Below are 25,820 nucleotides of genomic sequence, written 5' to 3'. Positions count from 1 at the left end.
TACAGTTTTTGCGGTCAAATCTCACTCAAACTTTCTTCCTTAGTTCCCTTATTCAGAAAAATTTCGTTCCTTAAAGTAAGGCTACATAATATTAGTGAATCTGGCTCCAAAATGCTGTGTCTTACATTGTTATAAGTTTTTCAAAACTCCAGTTATAGTGACTTAAAGCTATAGCATCAAATTATACAGATTATGTTTAGAGATCAGAATGAACAGGTCTAGTTAGAGAAAAATGACACCATCTCTTACTTTTCATATACTAGCTCTAATAAAGTAAAAACAAAAAGATTTTTTATTTGTAAAATAAAAAAGGAATATGACAAGCACCCCTTCTAGAAATCGACATGAATGCACATGTCACATGTCTCCCTCACTTGAATGGAAGCTCCACTGGGGCAATAACTTTTTTCTGCCCTCCTCACTGCTGAACTCCTAGAGCCTAGAACAGCACTTGGCACTACTATGTGCTCGATAAATACATATTTGCTGAATGAATTGCTGAAACCACAGAAAATCTAAATAACTTCAACAGAATCATGTAAATACAACATCATATTGGCTGCCCCTTACCCAATAAATACAGTCACCAACAAGAAGCAAAACTGAAGAAATGCCAAGTTTGGTTTATAAATATTGCTTAAAAAAAATCTGTACTTACAAGTGGTTAAATATTCCCAGAATTACTCCAAAAGTCATGTGAATGATTCCTAAAATCACGGACATTTTCATTTTGAAAGAGTTTAGAAAAGTGAGGCGATTTGTGGCCAAGTTCCAAATCTAAAACCAAACCAAACAAGACAAAACAGAATCTTTAACTTCCTTCAACAGGTGACACTCAAGAAAGTTCCTGTCTTAACTTGAAAAGTGCCTCTAAGTTTAAGAAGGAAATAACATTCAGGCTTTTCTTTTGATGCTTTCAATCTGAGAACCATTGATTTCCTTAAACCAGGACCACAGACAGCTACAAAACAATTTTATCGGTGTTAACGTCAAAGGATGCCAGATGGAACCACATAGCGTTTAGGGAGATGTGCCTTGGAAGTCTTGACGAAAGGCAAGGCAAGGGAGAGTCACACACAGCTCAGAGACTGGAAGGGTCAGGACGCTCTCAAGGTCCTGGGTTATGTCCCCTCTACCTGGGCAGGAGACATACATGTGTTATCACAAGTTTACATACATGTGCCATACATGCTCCTGTATGTCTATTTTGTCATAAAGTTTAGCTGTGAATACAGTGAAATCAGAAATGCTGCAAGTGGGCAACCGAAGATCTGCCAAGAGAGACTCAAGACCATGGCTGACCTCCCCAGGGTGCCCCGGCCAGTCTGAGTCCCCACAACCTCCCCACTCATTGACTGCTTCTCTTACTGTATGAAAATTAATTCCTACAGCCTGCCCTTCAGGTGGGTTAGGAAAAGGGAAACAGGGTCTATTAAAAGAATTTTTTTTTTTTTTTTGAAGAGTCTCGCTCTATCACCCGGGCTGGAGTGCAGTGGCGTAATCTTGGCTCACTGCAACCTCCACCTCCTGGGTTCAAGTGATTCTCCTGCCTCAGCCTCCTGAGTAGCTGGACCAGCACGCCTGGCTGATTTTTGTATTTTTAGTAGAGACAGGGTTTCGCCATGTTGGCCAGACTGGTCTCAAACTCCTGACCTCAGGTGATCCGCCTGCCTTGGCCTCCCAAAGTGCTGAGATTACAGGTGTGAGCCACTGTGCCCAGCCTTTTTTTTTTTTTTTTTAAGATAAGGGGTCTCACAGCCCGCCAGGGGCTAGAGTACAGTGGAGCAATCAGGGCTCACTGCAGCCTTGACCTGGCTCAAGCAATCTTCCCACCTCAGCCTTCCGAGAAGCTGGGACCACAGGCGCGTACCACCACGCCCGGCTAATTTTAAAATTTCTAGCCTCCCAGTTCCTAGCCCTGAACTATCTCATTTTGCCCTTGCAAAAATAAGATTTTAGAATGAGGTATTCAGGGCTGAGAAGTTGGAGGCCAGTAAACTTCGCTGATATATTTATATTATATAAACTTTTATATATTATTTTAAAATACGTATTTTATATGTATAATGTACACACATTGGTTTACTTTTGAACCAAATTAATGTAATGCCTAGTTTAAAATTAAGTTAAAACAGAAAGAAGACAAACCATACCCCAATTTTCCCCGATGCCTCCCAAAAAAAAAACTCACTCAAACTTTCTTCCTTGGTTCCCTTATTCAGAAACATTTCTTTCCTAAACACAAAGCTACAAGTTATTACTGAATTTGGCTCCAAAATGCTGTATCTTAAAGAAATTGTTGTAGCTGTGTTTCCAAGCTTTCAATTCCATTAAGACTTAATGCTACAACATGAAATTATACCAATCATGATTAGAGATAAGAATAAACAGAACACACTAAGAGATACTTCCTCCTTGGAGAGCCCAGGTTAAGGAATGCTAGACTTTTTTTGCCCAGTTTAATGACTGTACACAATTACATCCACAAACCAATTTTGAGATGGTTTCTGAGTCATTCTTTTGATTCTCCAGAAAGACTCCTGACAGCTCAGGAAAACCCCACCCAGCCCTGCGGTCCAGTGCCTCAGCTACCGCCTGCTGAGCCCTTGAAGGGGTTGGGGTCCTGGCACCCTGGGGCTACTTCTCCATTTTCTTTTTTTTTGAGACAGAGTCTCTCGCTCTGTCGCCCAGGCTGGCGTGCAGTGGCGCCATCTCGGCTCACTGCAAGCTCCACCTCCCGGGTTCACGCCATTCTCCTGCCTCAGCCTCCTGAGTAGCTGGGACTACAGGCGCCCGCCACCACACCCGGCTAATTTTTTGTATTTTTAGTAGAAATGGAGTTTCACCATGTTAGCCAGGATGGTCTCAATCTCCTGACCTCGTGATCCGCCAGCCTCGGCCTCCCAAAGTGCTGGAATTACAGGCGTGAGTACTTCCCCATTTTCTTTCTACTAACACTTTTCCCATTCCAAACAACTACCCCAATAAGCACCACAATAACCTCACGCTTCCTTTCAGCTCTAACACTCCATACCATTTCTTTCAAGATCAAGGGTATTTAAAAGTTCACATATACGAGGAAGAAATGTAGAAAATGGCACACATTTCAGGGCTAGTGAAGTGCCATTTTTAGACAGAGGAAAATAGGTAGGACACATGACAGAACGCAGCCCTGGCTCTCTGAGGACTTCCTCTGACCTCACCTTCCCAAACGGAGGGCGCCCCAGCTCCTGGCCTCCCCTCCCAGTGTCCAAGACTGGGATGCACAGGGGCTAATGAACACCTCCCGCTCAGGGCAGCGTGAATCCTGCTCAACAGTCTAGAGACATTCGTGGCGCCCGAAGCTAGGTGGCACCACAGAGCATCCAGAGACAACGACAGAGTGTGGTACACTCACAGGATCAATGCCAAGGGGATAAGGGCCTCGGAACACTCCAGGAACGCTTGGATCCAGCTGCAAAATGCTGTTGTGCCTGACGACGCTGTCGCTGTAACAAAAAGCAGAGTGAGGAGGCTGACCTGGGAGGAGGAAGGTCTAGGAAACATGCTTTCCACCCAGAGCATCACCAGCTATGGGACACTTACTTCCAAAGCACCATCTTCTTATGCTCTGCGGGCGGGTGGCTGGAGCTGTACATGGCCGACACGTTCCACCCGGAGCCGAACAGGTTGACTGACTTTGAAAAGCAGTCGTTGTAGATGAGGCCAGTGTACACTGAGAACAGCCCCATCAGCAGGAGGATGTACCGGCCATTAAAAAACATCCTCATGATCTGTGAAGGGCAAGGCGAGAGCAGAATATGGTTACTGGAGGGTGTCCATGTGACAGCTGTTGGTGTGGGCATGACCCTCACCACTCACTTCTCAGAAAACAGCCTGGCCCCGCAGACATCCCTGTCAGCCGCAGCTGACAGGCCACACACCTGCCCAGCACAGCCACAGCCTACAGCGAACATCTAAGAGGTGTCTCTCTTTCGGTCACTGCTAATGCCACCTAACCAGATATATGAGCTGGAGTGTTTATATTTTTACCTCTTGTGACTGATTTAGTCTGGGATGATTTTCATTTAACACCAACAAGAGGGCAAATAAAAACATCACAAAGCCATGTCCGAAGTCTCCAAACATCACAGCAAATAAAAACGGGAAGGTGATGATGGTAAAGAGAGCTGCAGAAAAAAGGGAAAGAGATTTCTGATTCACAGCAAATATGGAAAATCTGAGTTCATTCAAACACAATGATACATAACAATCTTGACTTTCTCCAGAATTCACAAGATAGGATTGTGTGGTTACATTTAAAACCTTATACCTTTAAATAAGATAGCAAAAAAGTAGCAGTCAGCCTCTCTTTCCAAATATCTATTCCATTCTTAGAGCAAGAATGCAGCAATGCCATTGGAAATACAGGTATTTACAAATCAGACTTCCAACCTGGATTGACTTCTCTGTAGCTTCCGACTCCATAAGCATCCACGATGTTCTGAAATCCCTCGGTGAATTTGTTGGTGCGGATCCGAGTGGGGGGTGTTTCTTTTGTGGGGATTATATTCATGAATGAGGGGATTGTAGCACCACTCTCTCTCTTCCACATAAACAAGGAAAGGTAAAAAATTACTATCCAAGAAGAAAATAACTATCCATATTCAACGAATCTGGGTTACTGCTTTGTTTTTTGTTTTTTTGGTGGTGGTGTTGTTTTGTTTGTTTTTTTTTTTTTTTTGAGATGGAGTTTTGCTCTTGTTGCCCAGGCTGGAGTGCAATGTGTGATCTCAGCTCACTGCAACCTCTGCCTCCCGGGCTCAAGCGATTCTCTTGCCTCAGCCTCCCTAGTAGCTGGGATTACAGGCATGCACAACCATGCCCGGCTAATTTTGTATTTTTAGTAGAGACGGGGTTTCTCCACGTAGGTCAGGCTGGTCTCGAACTCCTGACCTCAGGTGATCCACTTGTCTCAGCCTCCCAATGTGCTGGGATTACAGGTGTGAGCACCGTGCCTAGCCTTGGGTTACTGCTTTGGCAACGCTCTGTGTGTGGCTTTGGTGCAGGATTAATCTCCACTCAACAGGGTCAAGAGCAGCCAGAGGGGCTGGAGGAAAAGTCCATCTGTGAGGAAGCAGGGGCTTGTTGAGGGCGGCACTTGGGGGCTGTGGTCTCCAAGAAGGAAGGGCGAGAGCAGGAGTGAATGTGCCGGAAGTGAATGGGGGCTGGGGAATGCAGGGCACATGGGTATGGAGTCGGCTCAGTCACTGACAGAAAACCGACGCTGAGTACTTTATCTCTTAAAAACGGTGAAGAAAGAGGAAGTTTGAGACAACTGCAGTATACTTAATAAAAAAATGAGAAAGGCAAGAATAAACCAAAATGTCAACATGAATTCTATTATGGCAAAATCATAAATATAACTTTATCCATCAGTGTTTACAATTCTTCTGAAATGCATTATATTGATTTATAACGAAAACACTTTTAAAATAAGGTAAACAGGTTATTGCCAGAATAGTAGATTTTCTGGTCAAAATAAGTCTTTCTTTTTTTTTAAAGAAGGGGTCTCACTCTCTCACCCAGGGTGGACTGCAGTGGTGTGATCTCAGCTCACTGCAACCTCTGCCTCCCAGGTTCAAGCGATTCTCGTGCCTCAGACTCCCAAGTAGCTGGGATTACATTGCACACCACCACGCCTGGTTAGTTTTTGTATTTTTAGTAGAGACGGGATTTCACCATGTTAGCCAGGCTGGTCTCGAACCCCTAACCTCAGGTGATCCGCCCACCTCAGCCTCCCAAAGTGCTGGGATTATTTATAGGAGTGAGCCACTGCACCCGGCCAAAATGTGTGTCTTAAAACATATGCATGTAATGGGGTTCTGGGGAAATTCTCGAGGGTGGCACAGCTTTGAACGTTCCCAAGTCCCCTTCAGAACAGAAAGTGCAACCAGCTAGCAAGACCTAAAGCCTACGGATGGCATTTACAGCCAAACCACGTCCCCACAGTCCCCAAAATACAAATGGGTGAGAAAACCACCAACAGCTACAAGACCTACCCAGCAGCCGCCAGAGCAGAGGATGCAAGTAAGCAATGTGGCCTCCAAGGGGCCTGGGCCAACAACACCCAAAACGGCCAGAAAGATCCTCCCTGGGAAAGCAGAGGAGGCCAAACCACAAAAAGCAGCTGGAACTGGGAAGAGTTCTGTCCAGTCCAAGAGTAGGCGACAGCACAGGGGCCATGGGCAGTGAAGTCTGCAGGGGTTGGGGCGGTGCAGCCCAGTCCCTAAACTCACGGCACTGACCTGCCAGGGCCTCCCCTGTTGAGGGGCCACACGCTGAGGAGAAACTGCTGGGAGTGAGATCAAAACTGAGCAGGACAGGAACGAAAGAGAAAAGACAGAGAAGTCCACAAGAGAGACACAGAGGACATCTCAGATCCAGGACCCGACGTGTTTGCATTCAGTACACAAAAAATAAAAAAAGAAAAAACTGTCAGTGAGGTTAGGAACGCTATCCTGAACTTGCCGCCTCTAAAAGTTCCTTGAGTACCATAAAACATCTGCCAGAAAACTAATTTCATGTAAATATATTTATATTGCTTGTGTAATAATATAGAATTTCCTTGAGCAGGACAGGCATGGTGGCTCATGCTTGTCATCCCAGCACTTTGGGAGGCTGAGACACGAGGGTCACTTAAGCCCAGGAGTTCAAGACTAGACCGTGTCTTTTGTAGAGACCCCATCTCTACAAAAAAATATAAATAAATAAATAAATAAATTAGCCAGGCATAGTAGTGCATGCCTGTAGTTCCAGCTACTCAGGAGGCTGAGATGAGACGGGAGGATTGCTTGATCCCAGGAGTTTGAGATTGCAGTGAGCTACGACCGTTACCACTGTTCTCCAGCCTGGGAGACAGAGTGAGACCTTGTCTAAAAAATGAATTTCCTTGAGCAGCTAAGTATCTTCACCATGTTCCATAAATCTTTTTTTTTTTTTTTTTTAAACCTCTGCCTCTGGGGTTCAAGGGATTCCCATGACTCAGCCTTCCAAGTAACTGGGATAACAGGCACGTGCTACCACGCCTGGCTAATTTTTTTTCTATTTTGTATTTTTTGTATTTTTAGTAGAGACAGGGTCTCGCCATGTTGGCCAGGCTAGTCTCAAACTCCTGGACTCTAGTGATCCGCCCGCCTCAGCCTCCAGAGTGCTGGGATTACCAGCGTGAGCTACCGCATCCAGCCTCAAAAGTCTAATTTCATTTAAAAGTGAGCAAGAGGAGAGAGAAGCCCAATCTTACATAAGGTCATAAGAAGAAAAAAGCCAAGGAGTAGAATACCAGCCCCACAGACAGTGAGAAGATGCCAGAAAGAATGTCCACAAAACAGATAAAACCATTGTAACTTATGTTTCAAAACGAGTTAAAAGAATTTAAAAAATAATACAAGACAGGAAAAAGCACCAGGAATCAGATTTTAAAAGACTCAGAAATGAGGTAACAGAACTCAAGAAGGAATTAGGAAAAAAAGAAAAAAATTATTTCAGAAGTAAGACAAAACTAGAAGGAACACAAAAGTGAAGAACCCTTCCTCATACTGCTGTAAGAGAAACAGAAGGCAAACCAAGAGAGGAAATCTTACAAATCAAAAAGAAATAACGAAAGACAAAAAGGATTCAAAGGAAAGTGACAGATACTGAAGATAAGCAAAGAAGGTTCCACTGAAAGATGACAGGAGGTCCTAAAACAAGAAAACCAAAGCAAAACAGTAGAGCAAATACCAAAAACTGTAATTCAGGAGAACATTTATGAAATTAACAAAACCACCGCCAAAGACTACATATTGAAAGAACATACAGAAAGACCACATTAAGCGACACATTCTGGCAGGCGCGATGACTCACGCCTGTAATCCCAGCATTTTGGGAGGCCAAGGCAGGTGGATCACTTGAGGTCAGGAGTTCGAGACCAGCCTGGCCAACATTATGAAACTCCATCTCTACTAAAAATACACACACAAAAATTAGCCAGGCATGGTAGTGCAGACCTCTAGTCCCAGCTACTTGGGAGGCTGAGGCATGAGAATCACTTGAACCTGGGAGGCAGAGGTTGCACAGTGAGCCAGTATCGTGCCACTGTACTCCAGCGTGGACGAAAGAGCCAGACTCTATCTCCAAAAAAAAAAAGAGAGAGAGACACATTCTGTAAAATCACTGTTTTTTTGTTTTTGAGACAAGGTCTGGCTCTGTTGATCAGGCTGGAGTGCAATGCAGCCTCAACCTCCCAGGCTCAAGTGATCCTCCCAGCCCAGCTTCCAGAGTAGCTGAGATTACAGGTACATCACCATATCCAGCTAACTTTTGAGTTTTTTGTAGAGATGCGGTTTAACCATGTTGCGCAGGCTTAAAATCACTGGTCTTTAAAGAAAAGATATTTCTTTTTCTAGACAAAACAAAACAAAAAACTAAACTAAAAAAGCACATGAATTACAAGGAAAAGAAAATTAGATTAACATCAGGCTTTCTGTTGGGAGCAACGTGCCAGAGCAAGATGGAGGAACATGTGTAAGATACTCAAGGGGGAAAAAAATGAGCCCAGAATTTTATTTCCAGAAAAACTCACTCCCCATTATAAAAAGCAGCAGACAGCCACTGTGATCAACATGAGAATTCAGAGAATATGATTCTTGCAAGCTTCTCTGAGGCTTCTCTAGGCAATGAGCTTCAGGCAGCCAAGTGACTAGAGAGACATGAACCCAAGAACTGGGATCTGCAGGCTGGAGGCTGAGATTCCGCGCTTCCGCCTGGCACAGCCTATTAGGAGTTCTGCATGTGAGACCCCTGTGTACCTGATCAAATTCAATCTTGGCGACAGAAAAAAAAGGCATCCTGTACACACAAGCTGACTACCAAGGCAACTGTGAAGAGCCAGATTCATGAGGTGTGGGGATGCAGGTGATGAGCCAGCTTTCATCAACACTGGAGAATGTCTCAGTCACCTACTTATGGAGAAAAATAACAAAGGACAGGAGAGATGAGGAAAGCGAAGAGACGGGGACTATGAGCAGTAAGAGGTAGGCTGAGAGCTCAGTACCCTTGAAGGGAAACCAAGAGTCGGTGCCCACAAGCGGAGCAAAGAACAACTATGCAGCGGGAGGTGGACACGTGGTCACTGAGACCTTAATATGCAGCTCTCAAGAGACCCCTGCGTGTGCATGCAGGAGACGGCAGAAGCAGCACCATGGGCTCGATGTGAATCGAATGCAGCCACCTTGAAAGTTACAAAGCAGCACACACACCACATATAACAGGAGTACTAGTCATGTCCTTCAAACTGATGTCACCTCAGTAAAAGAAGAATCATCTGTGTTTATCTCTCAGATAGGTGGTTCCTACTCTAAATAACAAAATACTATTTATGTGTTGCTGTCTTTCTCAGCACTGGGTATTTCATGTTTATGTCATAATGGACATTATATTTTACATTTGTATCATCACAGAATTGTGTAATGAGACATGGTTATATAACCAAAAAACTCATGAAAAAGGTGTTTCCTTAACTGTACTTGAAATATGTAAACCTGTTCTTTCCATGACCAAAAACTGAGTTTAATGTAGAAGAAAAACCTCACAGGAACGTGGAAGAATTACACTATAACCTTCTTGCAGTGGGAAAAGCCTGTGATTCAAAATCTGGAAGGTGTAAGAGCAAAGACGGATAAGTTCAACTATATTTAACAAAAAACTTCTGCATGGCCAAAACAAACAAACAAATAAACAAACAGAAACATCCTAAGTCAAAAGATAAGGGACAAACTGGGGAAAATATTCTTACTGGTGTCACAGACCAGGAGCCAACAGAGATTGGTAAGAAAAAGGCCAACGTACAATGGAAAATGGCTGAAGAATATGAACAGATAGTTCACAAAAAAAAGAAAATTCAAAAGGCTCTTTTTTTTTTTTTGAGACAAAGTTTTGCTCGTTGCCCAGGCTGGAGTGCAATGGTGCCATCTTGGCTCACCACAACCTCCGCCTCAAGCGATTCTCCTGCCTCAGCCTCCCAAGTAGCTGGGACTACAGGCATGTGCCACCACGCCCGGCTAATTTTGTATTTTTAGTAGAAATGGGGTTTCACCATGTTGGTCAGGCTGGTCTCAAACTCCTAACCTCGTGATCCACCCGCCTCGGCCTCCCAAAGTGCTGGGATTACAGGTGTGAGCCACCGTGCCCAGCCAAAAGGCTCTTAAACAAAAAAAAGGTATTCCCCTTCACTCACAATGAGAGAAATACAATAGCTGACAACATCTATCAAAATCAGTCCAGTAATTCCATTTCTGGGAATTTATCCTACAAATAGATGTGACATCATAGTGCTATTTGTAAAAGCGGAAACTACCTAAATGACCAGAAAACTAGTTAAATAAACCATGGTATGCACACGCACCAATAGAATATTAAATAAGAAAAATAGAGAAGTTTTATTAAGTGAAAAGAACAGTATGAATAGTGCCCTTTTGTGAAGAAAAAGAAAGAAAAATAATATCTACTCCTATCTGCTTATCTATGGTTAAGAAACTCAAAGAAATAACAGAACTGAAGTAATGGTTATCTTTGAGTGGAGGACGTGGACAAGTAAGGCTATGGGGTGGGAGGAAGTCACTGCACTGTGTCTTTCATACTCTTTTTTATTTCTTTTCACTTTTAAACCATGTGAATGAATTACTTACTCAAAAGAGCAATTTAAAAACACATGTAATCACATACAGCTTTGAATGACCAGCTCACCATTATTTCAGTTCAAAAACAGAGCCAAGGCTGGGTGCAGTGGCTCACACCTGTAATCCCAGCACTTTGGGAGGCTGAGGCAGGAGGATCGCTTGGGGCCAGGAGTTTGAGATCAGCCTGGGCAACACAGCAAAACCCCATCTCTATTTTAATTTTTTTTAATTAATATTTTAAAAAAACAAAAGAAGAGTCAACACACTGCATTCTCATTACTCTATGAAATTCTCACTTCCTTTTTTTCTCTGAATTTATCAGTTCCATCAGTCTCTCTTCTGTTCCTGGCAGAGGAGAGGAAGGCAGCCTTACCGAGCCCTCCTCCAGCGCCCGGCGCAGGTCCTGCAGATCCGCCTCAGGACACCAGACCTCAGCAATGAGGCACTTGTTGGTCACGTCAAAGCTGCACATGTTCAGCATGTGATAGATGGCCTTCATTTTCTTCACCTGGATCACACGGCTGTAGACAGACTCGGCGGCTTTACATAGCACTTGCCTCAAATAGTCCTCGGTTTTGTGCAGTACCTGGGGAAGGACAACGGGGCTTTCAGTGGAGTGGGCATGTTTTGGCTTTTGTCCACCTGGCACCCGACTTCCCTTAGAGGACTTTCTCCCCATTGACAGAGGATCATTCCAGGCACCTGCCTATCCTGGTGGCAGCTAAGGGAGCCATTCCTTCCTTCTCCTTGCCCCTAGTACCACTCAGAGGTGGGCAGAAAAATCTAAGCTCAGTCAATCAGATGCCCTCTTTTGGGAGGTTGCCTCTGGAGAACATGACCCCAGGGCACAGGAAATGCTTAGATGTCATCGTCACTGCGGCAGCGTGATGGCCTACCAGGGTCCAGCAAGCTCCCTGGGTTCCTACCCATTCCCAAGCTTGGCCTCGCCCCTGTCAACCCTGTGGGCCACCAACGCCCATCCCATCCTACCAAGAAATCCTCTCGCTTAACTGAGTCAGAAGGACACTTTGTGCCAACAAGAACCCTCACTGTCATCAATAGAAAAACGAATTTAAATCCTACTGGCAAAATAATGCCCTCACCATGTTAACTGGAGCTGGCTTGTCTTTTGTGATCAAGAATTACAATCCAGACCGGGGGCAGTGGCTCACGCCTGTAATCCCAGCACTCTGGAAGGCCGAGGCGGGTGGATCACGAGGTCAGGAGATCGAGACCAACCTGGCCAACATGGTGAAACTAAAAATACAAAAAAATTAGCAGGGTGTGGTGGCGCATGCCTGTAATCCCAGCTACTTGGGAGGCTGAGGCAGGAGAATTGCTTGAACCTGGGAAGCAGAGATTGCAGTGAGCTGAGATGATCGCACCACTGCACTCCAGCCTGGTAACAGAGCATGATTCCACCTCAAAAAAAAAAAAAAAAATTACAATCCAGGCTGAGCACGGTGGCTCACACCTGTAATCCCAGCACTTTAGGAGGCTGAGGTGGGCGGATCATTTGAGGTCAGGAATTTTAGACCAGCCTGGGCAACATGGCGAAACTCTGTCTCTACTAAAAATAAAAAATTGGCCGGGCGTGGTGGTGCGTGACTGTAATCCCGGCTACTTGGGAGGCTGAGGCAGGAGAATCGCTTGAACCCAGGAGGCAGAGGTTGTAGTGAGCTGAGATTACGCCACTGCACTCCAAGCCTGGGCGACAGAGACCCTGTCTCAAAAAGAATAAAGAATTACCATCCAACATATCAAAGGTGACCACAGAATCTTTTTTTAAAGCCTTGTCATTACTACTCAGTTTCCTAACAAGTTGCTAAAATAAAACTTCCATGGGGAGAAGGGAGGGAAGCAATATTCCAATCTCACTAGAACATCTTGATTTGTCTACGACCAATATTATCTATGTTAAAAAAGAGAGAAAATATATGTGTAAATGTTTGGTAGCCCTCAGATAAAGAGGCATCCACTTCCAGCTTACTCACAGTGTAGAGATCTTGGATGCGGGTGTTCAGCCCCTCCTGGATCTCCCTCCGCTCCTCGGCTGTGTTTGGATAGGGGTACACGTGGCAGTGGTAGCTGGAAGACAGAGTTGAACACGCTCTCACATCTGTCAGCACTAGAACTAAACACATTCACCTCCCCGGCATATCTTCTGGCAAAAGGGAATGAAAGCAGCCGTTTGGGAGACACGGGTGCAGATGCAGTCATCTGCCCTTGGTCGGGCTGTGCATACAGATGCTCAACAAGCACCTGCTGAGTGAGACAAATTTAGCAAACTCCCTCTTGGATCCAAATTCCACTCCTGCCCTCAATGATTCCTGGCAGCTCATTCCCAATTCCAGCTTCCTAAAATTCAACAATATCCTTGGGGTGGGAATCACTGAACAGGTTTAAACACAAACACAAAGACAGACAGACAGACACACATACACACACACACACACTCACCCACACGAAAAGAAAAGGAGAAAAGAGCTCTGGCTTCCTAGCAATTGCCTTTGACAGGGTCCGCAGTCTCCCTGGCTCCTCTCAGGGCCACTCGGCCACTAGGCGCCCAGACTGCATGGGGGAATGCCGAGCTGTGTCCCCAAACTGCAGCCATTCCTGGACCACCTTCATATGTTAACACCATACCTTTATTTTTCTTTAAGTTCTGCCTTTGAAAAATTAAATACCTATTCTAGCCTTATCCTAAGCAACAATATCTGTGAAATCATGGGTTTGCTGAGCTGGGTATAGTTTTTTAATCTGCAGTAAAACAAATATCTATCTATGAAAATAAAAGGTTTATCCAGGTGACACCTGAAATTACTTTCTATTCCACCAATTGAGAACCAAGTTCTAGTAAACAGAAAATGCCCAAACCCCCCCTCCACCCTGCAAGAAACAAGTCAAGCTGAGTTCTCCGTGGGTGGAAGAAAGCAAAGGGATGTTCTTTTGAGTTTTCTGACTTTGTCTGGCTTTTGCTTATGTTCCCATTTGCTGACAGGAGTAAGTCACAGATTATTGTTGTACCACAACTCAAAATTACTGATGGCTTACGCCGAACTAACGTCTTTTACCTGATCATCTCATTTAGTCCTAAAAGACCTATAAGAAAGCAATCACTCTCCCCTTTTACAGATGAAGAAACTTGTCCAAGTGAGTCCAGTGAGAGAGCAACACAGGGAGGCTCTGCATCCAGACAGGCCCCTGAGTGCCCCCTCCTCACCACACGCCACACCCCTGCCCCGGGGTACCCAGGACAGAAGAGATGCCACATGCTCAGTGATGACAGGTAAGCCCGATGGGTAGCTCAAAGCAACATGAAGTCACAACATACAAAAACTTCATTCCTTTTTCAACCAATCTGAAGCCCTGATCCCCAAGGAAAAAAGTCAATTCTAGGAATATTATTAACACAGTCTCTACTTTTAAATTATTTTAAGTAATGCATTGGTAAGAGAGATGACAAATTAAATGTTTAAGAACTTGGCAGTGCAGCAAAGAAATCAAATAACAAAAACTAGCAGCCACTCTATTTCTAACTCCAGAGGGGTGTTGAAGGAAAACTAGAGGTGACTGAATATAAAGACATAAATGAAATGAAATGTTTCTTTTTCTTACCAATCACATATCTTCTTAACCTTGTGGCCAATCTGCTCTCCCCAAAAGGATATTAAAAAGACATACCATTTTATGACTTCCCCCTACAAAGAATGAATAAGGATAAGTGTTACTTCTGTGTGTATAAACTTCTACAACTTCGGCAGCTCAAACACTGTCAAAGCGTTCATTCATTCACTCATTCAATACAGTTAATCCTCCTTATTTGAGGATTCTGTAATCACAAATTCACCTACTTGTAATAACAGCCCCAAACCAATCCACGGAGCGCTTCCAGTCATGGGCAGAGCAGCCAAAAATTTTAGGCACCCGACACCCACGTTCCCAGGCAAAGTCCAACAAGGTGAGGCCCTCCCTTCCCATCTCTGCTCTCAGACTATCACCAAGTGTCCTTTTCAGAGTCTGTTTGGTATCATGTTTTTCACACTTCTGTGCTTTTTTTGGTGATTTCACGGTATAAACGGCCCCAAGTGTAGGGCTGAGGTACAGTCTGGTGTCCTGAGCACAAGACGGCTGTGATGTGCCTGACGGAGATGTGGCGTGTGTTAGGGACACTTTGTTCAGGCTCGAGTCACAGAGCTGCTGGCTGGGAGCTCAATGTAAACGACTCAACTCCTGTACTTCCCCTAGGAGCAGTGAGTTTTTCCATAGTTGATAATTCAGAGATTTCAGTAACTTTTTTTTTTTTTTTTGAAACAGAGACTCTCTCTTTTTGCCCAGGCTAGAATGCAATGGCACAATCTCAGCCCACTGCAACCTCCACTTCCTGGGTTCAAGCAATTCTCGTGCCTCCGCCTCCCGAGTAGTTGGGATTACAGGCATGCGCCACCACACTTGGCTAATTTTTGTATTTTTAGTAGAGACGGGGGGTTTCTCCTTGTTGGTCAGGCTGGTCTCAAACTCCTGACCTCAGGTGATCCACCTGCCTTGGCCTCCGAAACTGCTGAGATTACAGGCATGAGCCACTGTGCTCAGCCCTCAGTGACTTTATGAAGCATAACTACTGTAAATAATAAGAATCACCCTGTATTTACAAGTATCCAACAAAACAGAATTCTATAAAAACTGAATAGGCACTATTATAGGTGCTAGGGATACAGCAGTGAAGAAAACTGACAAAAATCCCTGACCTGGGAGGGGAAGGGAACTTAAACTTATATTCAACTTGACAGCGAAAGAAACAAAGAAAGTACGCCAGGTAGAGGTAAGTGCTATAAATAACAGACGCAGGATGAGGAGGCGGTAGGGAGGGAGGGTGGGCTTGGGCACTGTGATCTCACATAGGATGGGTAAGGAAGACCTCCCCGAGAAGGTGACATCTGAGCATAAAGATGTGCAGGTGAGCTTCAAGTTAGGGTAAATGGAAAAAAAAATGCAGGAGGTGAGGACGCGAGCCCCATGGCCACTGGGAGAAGAGACTTCCAAGCAGAGGAGTACACACAGAAGCACAGTCAGGAGACTCGAGGAGGCCAGCACCACCGGGCAGGGACGTAGTAACACAGCTCAGAGAAATGACGAGGGCCACAGGCCCATTGTGCGGCTCCACAGGGCTTTTGCTGAGGAAAACAGGAAGCCCCTGGAGGGTCTTGAGTACAGGAATGAAATGATCTGACTGTGGCTTCCTGCAGATCATTCTGGATGCCAGGAGAAGAGACCAGGCTAAGACAGAGGCAGGAGCAGGGGCCCAGCCAGGCGAGGCAGGTGTGGGACGAGACCTGGACCAGGACGGAGGCAGAGCAAGGAGAGGCGGCCGGACTCTCTATTTAGAAGACATGGCCACCAGATCTGCTGAGGGATTCAAGAGAGACGCAAGAAACAGAAGAGTGGGGAGAAGCCCAGGGCTTTCAGCCTGCGCAGTGAGATCAATGGGTCTGGAAGGGCAGGTCTGGGAAGATCAGATGTTCAGTTTTAGGCAAAAGCAGAAACGGTCTTCCAGATACTTAAAAGGAGATACGGAGTAGACAGACATAAAAGTCTAGTATTCTGGGGACAGATCCAAGCTAGGGATATATACATTTGGGGCATGGTATTTAAAATCATAAAATTATGTGAGATCTCTAAAGGCAGAAAGAAGAGAGAAGCTGTCCAAAAATTGAGCCCTGGGCCCAGGGAACAGGAGCACAGACTGGGGAGCTACAGCATAGCATAGGCAGGCGGTGGTGGGAGGGAGGGGATGGCAGGAGGAGGAGATGGAGGATGTGGCTGGGAGAATGAATACAATAAATAAATAAGTCAGTTAACTGAGCAACCCACTAGACACACTGAAGATAATGGAAGCTGACGTCACACTGTCAGAAAAGAGTTAGAACCAGGAAAAAGAGGCTGGGAATGGTAATCCCAACACTTCAGGGGGCCAAGGCAGGAGGATCGTTTGAGCCCAGGAGTTCAAGACCAGCCTGGGCAACATAGTAGTATGTCAAGGAACACAACCACTTAAGGCACAAGGCAGAAGAAATGCCACACACAACAGAAAAACACAATCTATACAACCAAAGAAAGCGCCCACATCTAGCTTTGATGCAGAAAGAATGGTCAGTACTTAGAAACACCAATGGGGGAAAATGGCTAAAAATAGTCTCCAAGGTCTGTAATGACTTCAAGAGGGTCAGACATTGAACCCAAAAGACAGTAAACCCGACACTGTAAACAAATCCTAGAACCTGAGTGAAAGTTACCAGATAAAATACCCCTATCTTACCCAGAAAAAGACTGAGAGAACACACTTGGCACGTTAACAGTGGCTCAGAATAGGAGACTGCAAGGGACTTCTTTTTCTTCTTGTTTTCTACATTGTTCCCAATTTTCTATATTGGACATGCATTTTCTTTATAACCATGGGGACGGGGATTGTATTTTCAAGATATACATCTATCCATTCTCTGTATTCCTTCACAGATGTTTACTGCCCTTTAACATATTCCATAAAAATTTGGCATAAGAGGCCAGGCATGGTGGTTCACGCCTATAATCCCAGCACTTTGAGAGACCAAGGCGGGCAATTGCTTGAGGTCAGGAGTTCAAGGCCAGCCTAGCCAACATGGTAAAATCCCGTCTCCATTAAAAATACAAAAATTAGCCAGGAGTGGTGGCAGGCACCTGTAGTCCCAGCTACTCGGGAGGCTGAGGCAGGAGAATCACTTGAACCCGGGAGGTGGAGGTTGCAGAGGCACAAGAGAACTTACAAATTCTATTAAAAAAAAAGTTTAACTTGAGTAAATGCTCTGCATGAGAATTACTGATACTTTCTCTTAATAAAGAAAAAACTCAAAAAATATGTAAATGCTACTTCAGAACAGTTTTGATCTTAGTTTTAATCATCAGCTTGAAACAGAAAAGTCATCAAGGTCACAACTGAAGGATAATTAACAGATGGTCACTGGCAGTTACAAAAGCCACAAAAAAGTAGAAAATATTACAAGTGTGTGGTTAATGAAGGGCTTAACTGATTAGATTTCAAACGGATTAGATTTTTATTTTAGAAAACCAAAAATAAATCACAGGCTGGGCGCGGTGGCTCATGCCTGTAATCCCAGCACTTTGAGAGGCCAAGGCGGATGGATCACCTGAGGTCAGGAGTTCAAGACCTAACTCCTGATGGTGTTTCAATATGGTGAAACCCCGTCTCTACTAAAAATAAAAAAATTCGCCAGATGTGGTGGTCCACGCCTATATAGTCCCAGCTACTCGGGAGGCTGAGACAGGAGAATTGCTTGAACCCTGGAGGCAGAGATTGCAGTAAGCTGAGATCATGCCACTGCACTCCAGCCTGGGTGACAGGGTGAGTGAGACTCCATCTAAAAAAGTAAAAATCAATCAATCAATCAATCACAGCCAAATTTCTCTTTATGTGTCAAAACTGCTATGAGATGTATATTAATCTTACAGCCAAAATTCCTGAGGCCAACCTAGAAAAAAAATAACAACCTTTCCTCAAAATTAAGAAAACCAAGTTCCTTTTCCACCTTTAGTAGATCAGCAGTTCATCCTCATTTAAAGCAACAGTTATTTTTACTTTGAAGTTTAAAAAACAGACATCCTAAGGGTGATTCTGACTCTGTCTCTCCCCACTGCCTCTACCCTCCCTTCTGAACTATTCAGCCCCACAGCTGTTAGGTATGTACATGGGGATGGATGGGGTTGGGGGAGAGTAACTGGCCCACAGCTGTAAATGTACATGTGTATGTGCTTTTGTGTGTGACCCCAAGCTACTCTGACACAGCCAAGGAAAAGCAACCCCTCAGTAACAATGGGCACACCCAGAAGCCACATCTTGGTTTCAAAATACCAAGATTTGCACTCAAAAAAAAAAAAAAAAAAACAGCCTCCTTGAAGAAACAGTTGATTCCAGAGCTGTGTGAGAGGAATGCAACATGCATCTGGACATCCTGTTGTACAAACAAGTGCTCAAAAAGTGATGGGAACATGTAAAATGGACATGAAAGCTAGCCTGAATGGATTCCAACTGGCCAAATCTAGGAGAATGTGAATATCAAAATAAATAATTAAAGCCACAGGAACCCATCAAATAAAATAGGAAATAAACAAGGAAGCTGAAAACCTGATGAAGAATGGGATATTTACAGTTTCAAACACAAAAAAAGAGTAACTTCACAGCGAAGTCTAAAGAGAAGTGCCTTAATCAAGTGATCAGAGCGACCACGACTGGTAATGGAGCAAACAGAAATGTGTGGCACCTGACGGCACAATGAGAAGAACGCAGCCTCACTTCAGCAACGCTCCTGCCAGAGACACGTGACCTGAGTCGAATCATGAGAAGACACCTGAGAAACCCAAACCCAGAGACATGCTACCAAAAAAACTTGCAGTATTTTAAAATGTCAAGGTCACAAAAGCCAAGGAAAGTCTGAGAAACTGTCCCAGAATGAAGGAGATCAGAAAGACAGGATAGGCCTGGCATGGTGGCTCATGCCTGTAACCCCAACACTTTGGGAGGCCAAGGCAGGAGGATGGCTCAAGACCAGTCTGGGCAGCATAGTAAGATCCCCATCTCTACCAAAAATAAAAAGTTAAAAAAAAAAAAAAAAAAGCCAGGTGAGGAGGCTCACACCTGTAATCCCAACACTTTGGGAGGCTTTGAGAGGCCTAAGTGGGAGGATTGCTTGAGGCCAGGAGTTTGAGACCAGCCTGGGCAACACAGCAAGACCCCATCTCCTCAAGAAAAAAAGAAAAAAAAGCTTAAAAAAAGAGAGAGACATGACAACTAAATCCAACACGCGATGCTAAATTACATTCTTTGTTTTGACAATACTAGGACAACTGGTGAAACCTGAATGAGATTCAAGGCTCAGGACATAGTAATGTATCTACATTCATTTCCTGACTGATGGTCAGGTGATGGCAATATAAGACAATGTCCCTGATTTCAGAAACTATACACACTACACATGGTTGAGGAGATAAGGCATCAGGTTAACAACTTATTATCAAATGGTTCAGGAGAAAAACATTCTTTCTACCATATCTCCAACTCTGCTGTTAGTCCATCATTGCTAAAAGGTGATGGTGACATTTACTCACTGTTTCAGGGTCTTCGAGGGATTCATCCAGTTCTGCATAGGACACAATGGTGTACCCTTTGCAGACTCTCCACAACATTTTTTCAAATGCTTCCACTTTTCCTTGGTTAATTAGGCCAGACACAAATCTGTGAGACAATAAAGTCAACCTGTAGTTAACTGAAAGCAATAAATGTTATCAAACTACATTAAGACTGATGAAGACTTCATTTCTACCAAGTGGTGAAGACATCCTGAGAGCCCTCCAACTGCAAAACATCTCAGGTGCTGGGCAGAATATTTTTGAAACTTCTTTTTAAAGGTAGAGATGAGCTTGTAATAAAAAATTCTTGGCCAGGCGCAGTGGCTCATGCCTGTAATCCCAGCACTTTGGGAGGCCAAGGCGGGTGGATCACAAGGTCAGGAGTTCAAAACCAGCCTGTCCAAGATGCTGAAACCCTACTAAAAATACAAAAATTAGCCGGGCGTGGTGGCAGGCACCCGTAATCCCAGCTACTCGGGAGGCTGAGGCAGGAGAATCGCTTGAACCCGGGAGGCGGAGGTTGCTAGAGGGCCACTGCACTCTAGCCTGGGCAACAGAACAAGACTCTGCCTCAAAAAAAAAAAAAGAGAGAGAAATTCTTGGAATCCAAAGGGAAAACAGGACCTCACAGCTGTCCTGATGATTACACTGAACCCCGTACCTTAAGACCTTGAGTTTAAGGCCAGCATGGGATGCAGGAGCCAGGCACTGGGTCTAGATAAGGTGAGCAGATACAACTGACTCCCCTCTCCAGCTGGGACTGCTCCATGCACAAAGAGCTACACTTTCAGTGAAGGGATGGACCAGAAAAAAAATCTACCTTGCAAAGGAGCCTGGAGCCTGCATGTAAACTTGTTTATTTCCGTTTTGGTTCTAGATGGAGGGAGAAGTCTTCCCTAAGAATTTATAACCACAGGTTAAAATTCACTCAGGTTTGAGGCTTAAATTCACATTCCTGGCACAGTCAAAAAACAAATCAACAAAAAATCCCAATGCTGAGAAAAATATAAATGATTCCAGGTTGACAGAGCACTCCCAGGTACCTGACAAATGTCAAAACAAATTCTCTCTGGAGGAAAACATCCTCAAACTAAATGTCACTGAATTCCTTCAGATCAGGAACTGTGAAATATGAGTTCATAATAATTTTAAAAATCACAAATCGCATGAGGAAACAAATTACCACTAGTTTCAGTAGGCAGCAAGAATAAACAGCAGCAGGAGATCTTTAAAGTATGATTAATAAAAAAACTAACCAACTCGGTTTAGCCACCAAGTTTCTACTAGACAGGAGTTGATGCCTGAATGACCAATTGTTTTAGGCTTATAGAAGTAACACTGAATCACATAAATGTTGTTTCTTTCCAGCTCATTATACCAAAAGAAATTTCCATTGTATTGAGTAAAAAAGTCAATACAGCTGAGTAATTCAGCTCAACAAATACAGAAGTACAGTGTTTCTTAAACAAATATTCACTATGTTTCATTCAACCCTAGGCTTTAAAATGGTCTCCATTCATCCCTTCTATGGAGCTCAACTGCCTTTTACAAGAAGGGCAGTATGAAGCCTGACACCCCAGGCCTTGTCACCTACCCCAGTTTTGCTCCCAGCCTCTGCATACAGCTGTAATCCAACAAAGAATCGCTCTCTAAGGAAGGGAATTCTTCATAAGTGGGTTCAAACTAGAAATAAACATATGAAACCAAGTGTGTCTCATTAAAAGTGACTATTTCTCATGTCAAATTTTCGAACAAGTTTATAGCGCATCCTAACTAACTACTTAGATCTGGGTGCAAAGACTTCTAAGGTAACTTAGAGCTATAACTCAATCCTCATAAATGAAAAGATAACTTCCCCATCCTTTATTTGTAAGCCATTTGAAGACATTTACATAAAAGACAGTTATAATTTAGTTCATTGCCTTCATCCAAGATAGAGTAACTTTATCAAAGGTCACTATTATATCAAGTGAAACTAAGTTTGGAACAGATGCACTTGTCTCTTCTATACTTAGCTCCATAAGGTGCTACTACATGGACTACTCTTTATCCTTATAATTTTTTTTCTTTTTTTTTTTTTTAGATACAGGGTACAGGGTCTCGCTCTGTTGCCCAGGCTGGAGTGCAGTGGTGCAATCATAGCTCACTGCAGCCTCAAACTTCTGGGCTCAAATGATCCTCTCACCTCAGCTTCCTTGGTAGCTGGGACTACAAGTTTGCACCACCATGCTCAGCAAATTTTTTATTTTTTGTATAGACAAGGTCTCATATTAATTCTCACTATGTTCAGGCTGGTCTTGAACTCCTGGGCTCAAGCCATCCTCCGGCTTTGGCCTCCCAAAGTGCTGGGATTACAGGTGTAAGCCACTACGTCTGACCTAGTCTTAGAAATTATAGATTATTCTTTTACTTCCTTTACTTAGCAATTTGGAAAAAGTAAATTTTAGAGTTCAACAACCTTCATTCAATTTTTTTCCCATGCTCATAAAAATTTTTTTCAACCACAAACTAAACCACCTTATAAATATTTAGTATTGTAATTGCTAAAAACAACCAACACAGGAAATGGCTCTTAAAACTTTATTTAAAGTCATATTATCCAACTGAAAAATAAAACCAAGGTTTAAATTTAATCTCTTAAGTCTGGGCGCGGTGGCTCACGCCTGTATTCCCAGCACTTTGGGAGGCCGAGGAAGGAGGATCAACTGGGTCAGGAGTTTGATACCAGCCTGGCCAACATGGTGAAACCCCATCTCTACTAAAAATACAAAAAATTACAGGCATGGTGGTGGGCACCTGTAATCCCAGCTACTCGAGAAGCTGAGGCAGGACAATCTCTTGAACCTGGAAGGCGGAGGGTGCAGTGAGCTGAGATTGTGCCACTGCACTCTAGCCTGGGCAACAACAGCAAAATTCCGTCTCAAAACAAAACATAAAATTAAATAAATAAATAAATAAATAAATTTAATCTCTTAAAAGAAGCAATGTATCTATATGAACTAACAGCAAAATACACAGCCTATGGGAAAGAGATTTTTATAAAAGAATTGTATTTCCTCACGAGCTGTTCAGTACCTCAACGTTGCGTTTCACAAAGGTCTTTGTCACTCTCAGCATGTGAGTGTACTCTATCAGTTCCAGCAAGTTTTTCCTCAGTTTCTCCTTGTTCTTAGTGACTTCTCTCAGTTCAACCTCGAGCTTCTGCAACTGCTCCTAAAACAAAATAATGGTTACTTAAGAGGGTAGTAATTAGTTCCAAGTGTGATTCCAATAATCTTCATGCAGTATACCAAAAACAGTGGGGTTTTTTTGTTTTGTTTTGTTTTTTTCTTTCTTTTTTTTTTTTGAGATGGAGTCTCCCTCTGTCGCCCAGGCTGGAGTGCAGTGGCACGATCTCGGCTCACTGCAACCTCCACCTCCTGGGTTCAAGCGTTTCTCCTGCCTCAGCCTTCCCGAGTAGCTGGGACTACAGGTGTGCCCCACCACGCCCAGCTAATTTTTTTTGTATTTTTAGTAGAGACGAGGTTTCACCATGTTGGCCAGGCTGGTCTTGAACTCCTGACCTCAGGTAATCCACCCGCCTCGGCCTCCCTGTCTCTACTAAAAATACAAAAAAATTATCTGGGCATGGTGGCATGTGCCTGTAATCCCAGCTACTCAGGAAGCTGAGGCAGGAGAATCACGTGAACCCAGGAGATGGAGGTTGCAGTGAGCCAAGATCATGTCACTGCACTCCAGCCTGGGTGACAGAGCAAGACTCCTTCTCAAAGTAAATAAATAAATAGGCGCATTTATTGTTTCATATTAATTCAGGTAATTTCTGTGAAGTTCACGCCACATATGAGCTAAAACATTCCAGAGGCTGTGATGAGCATGAGACCCCCAAGACTGGCCCTTGTCTCTAACCACGGGTGCTGTCATTTCTCGGATTTCCTTTGTCTGCTTATTCATATCACGCATCAAAGACTCTTCCTCTTTAAGTCTACATTTCCTTTTTTTGCAACACAGAATATATTTAGATAATGTTTTCTAACTTATTTTCCTAGTCTCTAGCATATGAGTTTCTATGCACTCACATTTACACAATTAATTGAGGATAAAAATTCACGACAATCAGCCAGGCGTGGTGGCTCATGCCTGTAATCCCAGCACTTTGGGAGGCCAAGGCGGGTGGATCATGAGGTCGGGAGTTCAAGACCAGCCTGGCCAAGATGGTAAACCCCGTCTCTACTAAAAATGCAAAAATTAGCCGGGCATGGTGGCACGTGCCTATAATCCCAGCTACTTGGGAGGCTGAGGCAGGAGAATTGCTTGAACCTGGGAGGCAGAGGCTGCAGTGAGCCGAGATCGCACCACTGCACGCACTCTAGCCTGGGCGACAGAGCAAGCTCTGTCTCAAAAAAAAAAAATTCATGAGAATCTTTAATAATTAGTTACATACTAAACATCCTTAAAAACACAAGTATTAAAATAACAGAAGCAAAAATCTGTAAAGCAAATCATTGAGTCAATGAAAACTTGTATTCAAACAAATCACTTAACATACTACATTCACTACTTCTGCTTTGCCTTACAAGCACTGTACACAGTCATCACTATGTTTGTAATTACATCACAAGCGACCCATCGAACAGGCCAAGCCAGATGACTGCTGTTACTCATCTGGTTGGAGAGTTCTCTCCGGAGTCTCCTGCACCAAGTAATGAAAGACTTCCTCCCAGATAAACAAACAGAGGAGCCCGCAACTGAATGGCTTCAGTTACACAATGATAATTGTTTTAGAAGAGTTATCAAGAGCTCCGGCCTACTCCACGGGGTGAGGAATGAATTCACGGAGGATACTAATAAACAGCACAGGTGAGTGTTCTCACCGGGGACACAAGTATCCCCAGCACACCAGCCAGGTAACTCACGGTGACAGAACGCTGCTTGCTGCCCACCCGAGACAACCCGCAGACTGCATACCAGCTTCCAAAATTTAGAGGGGAAGGGCCAGGGTAAATGTGGGAGGACTGTGAAGGCACACCACCGAAGCCTCAATTCCTTGCACAAGAAGAGGCAGCTAAGGCATGGGTGACCCTGGGATGAGCTTTCTGAAACAGGATCATGAACCAGGCTTGATGGCCTGATTCTTGTTGCCTCTGTTCACTACCACCTGGAAAGGAAGCATATGCCTTACACTGTAAAAGAAAACTGAATTACTGTTAAAGTTTAATACAGATAATCTATTACTGAGGGTTAATCATAATAGCGGTCTTTAATCTCTCTGCCTAGAGAGAGCACCATCTTCCATGGTTTTGAGAAGAAAGGCAGAAAAGCATTAGACAACATCAAATAAGTAAGTAAGCAGCCCCTGAGATCAATGGCTGCAACCAGCTTCGTCAGAAGCAAGTTACCTGCATTTCTAGAACCTGTTTCAGGGGTGGTGCAGGAGGGCTGGCCTCTCCTTCAGGAAGGGGAATATCAGCTCTATTAATTTCCTGTACCAAATACACTGTGAAAATAAAAGTTAAACAATTAGATACTAAAACGTACTATAATACATTTCAGTCAGAAACATTTTAAAGCCCAACGTTTCCCAAGCCATCTAAAAATCAATGTCTAAATGCACAAAAATCTTGCTTGTTCCAACTGACTTACTGGTCACTTTTTGCAACCTTGTTTCCAAAAATAATGCTGCCTAGAGAGATCTGCATGCAGTGACAAAATAAACAACAACCTCTTCTATTTCTTAGTGACTTAAAAAATAAATAAATAGAATGAACAACAACCTGGATAAACCTTTTCTGAAATTCCACCCCATTTTTTTCATTTCTAATATTCTAGTTAAAGAACTTTTGAGTCACAGCCATCTCCACATCGGCAGAATGAAGCAGAGGTTAGGGGCGCACTTGGAAGTGCAGGAATTACCCAAGTGATAGACCTACAATAGCCCCTACGGGAGCT

The 25,820-nt window shown here is 43.9% G+C and overlaps 1 protein-coding gene across 2 annotated transcripts in view; it reads right to left on the bottom strand.

Moving 5' to 3' along the window:
- The window catches only part of ATP6V0A2 (ATPase H+ transporting V0 subunit a2), a 45,097-nt gene that overhangs the window by 9,764 nt on the left and 9,513 nt on the right, over window positions 1-25,820 (bottom strand). For both annotated transcript variants that reach the window (XM_054443984.2, XM_054443986.2), the window contains exons 3-14: window positions 25,271-25,368; window positions 22,950-23,087; window positions 21,469-21,557; window positions 19,854-19,980; window positions 14,316-14,398; window positions 12,692-12,785; window positions 11,071-11,283; window positions 4,435-4,585; window positions 4,033-4,169; window positions 3,586-3,773; window positions 3,398-3,488; window positions 659-777 (exon numbers count right to left, since the gene is read on the bottom strand). In XM_054443984.2, the coding sequence (XP_054299959.1) occupies window positions 659-777; window positions 3,398-3,488; window positions 3,586-3,773; window positions 4,033-4,169; window positions 4,435-4,585; window positions 11,071-11,283; window positions 12,692-12,785; window positions 14,316-14,398; window positions 19,854-19,980; window positions 21,469-21,557; window positions 22,950-23,087; window positions 25,271-25,368 (1,528 nt within the window). The remainder of the gene's footprint in view (window positions 1-658; window positions 778-3,397; window positions 3,489-3,585; window positions 3,774-4,032; window positions 4,170-4,434; window positions 4,586-11,070; window positions 11,284-12,691; window positions 12,786-14,315; window positions 14,399-19,853; window positions 19,981-21,468; window positions 21,558-22,949; window positions 23,088-25,270; window positions 25,369-25,820) is intronic.

The sequence above is a fragment of the Pongo pygmaeus genome, chromosome 10 (assembly GCF_028885625.2).
Source record: "Pongo pygmaeus isolate AG05252 chromosome 10, NHGRI_mPonPyg2-v2.0_pri, whole genome shotgun sequence".
Lineage (NCBI taxonomy): Eukaryota > Metazoa > Chordata > Mammalia > Primates > Hominidae > Pongo > Pongo pygmaeus.
Note: the sequence above shows the minus strand (reverse complement) of the source record. Positions and strands in the feature narration are given on the sequence as shown.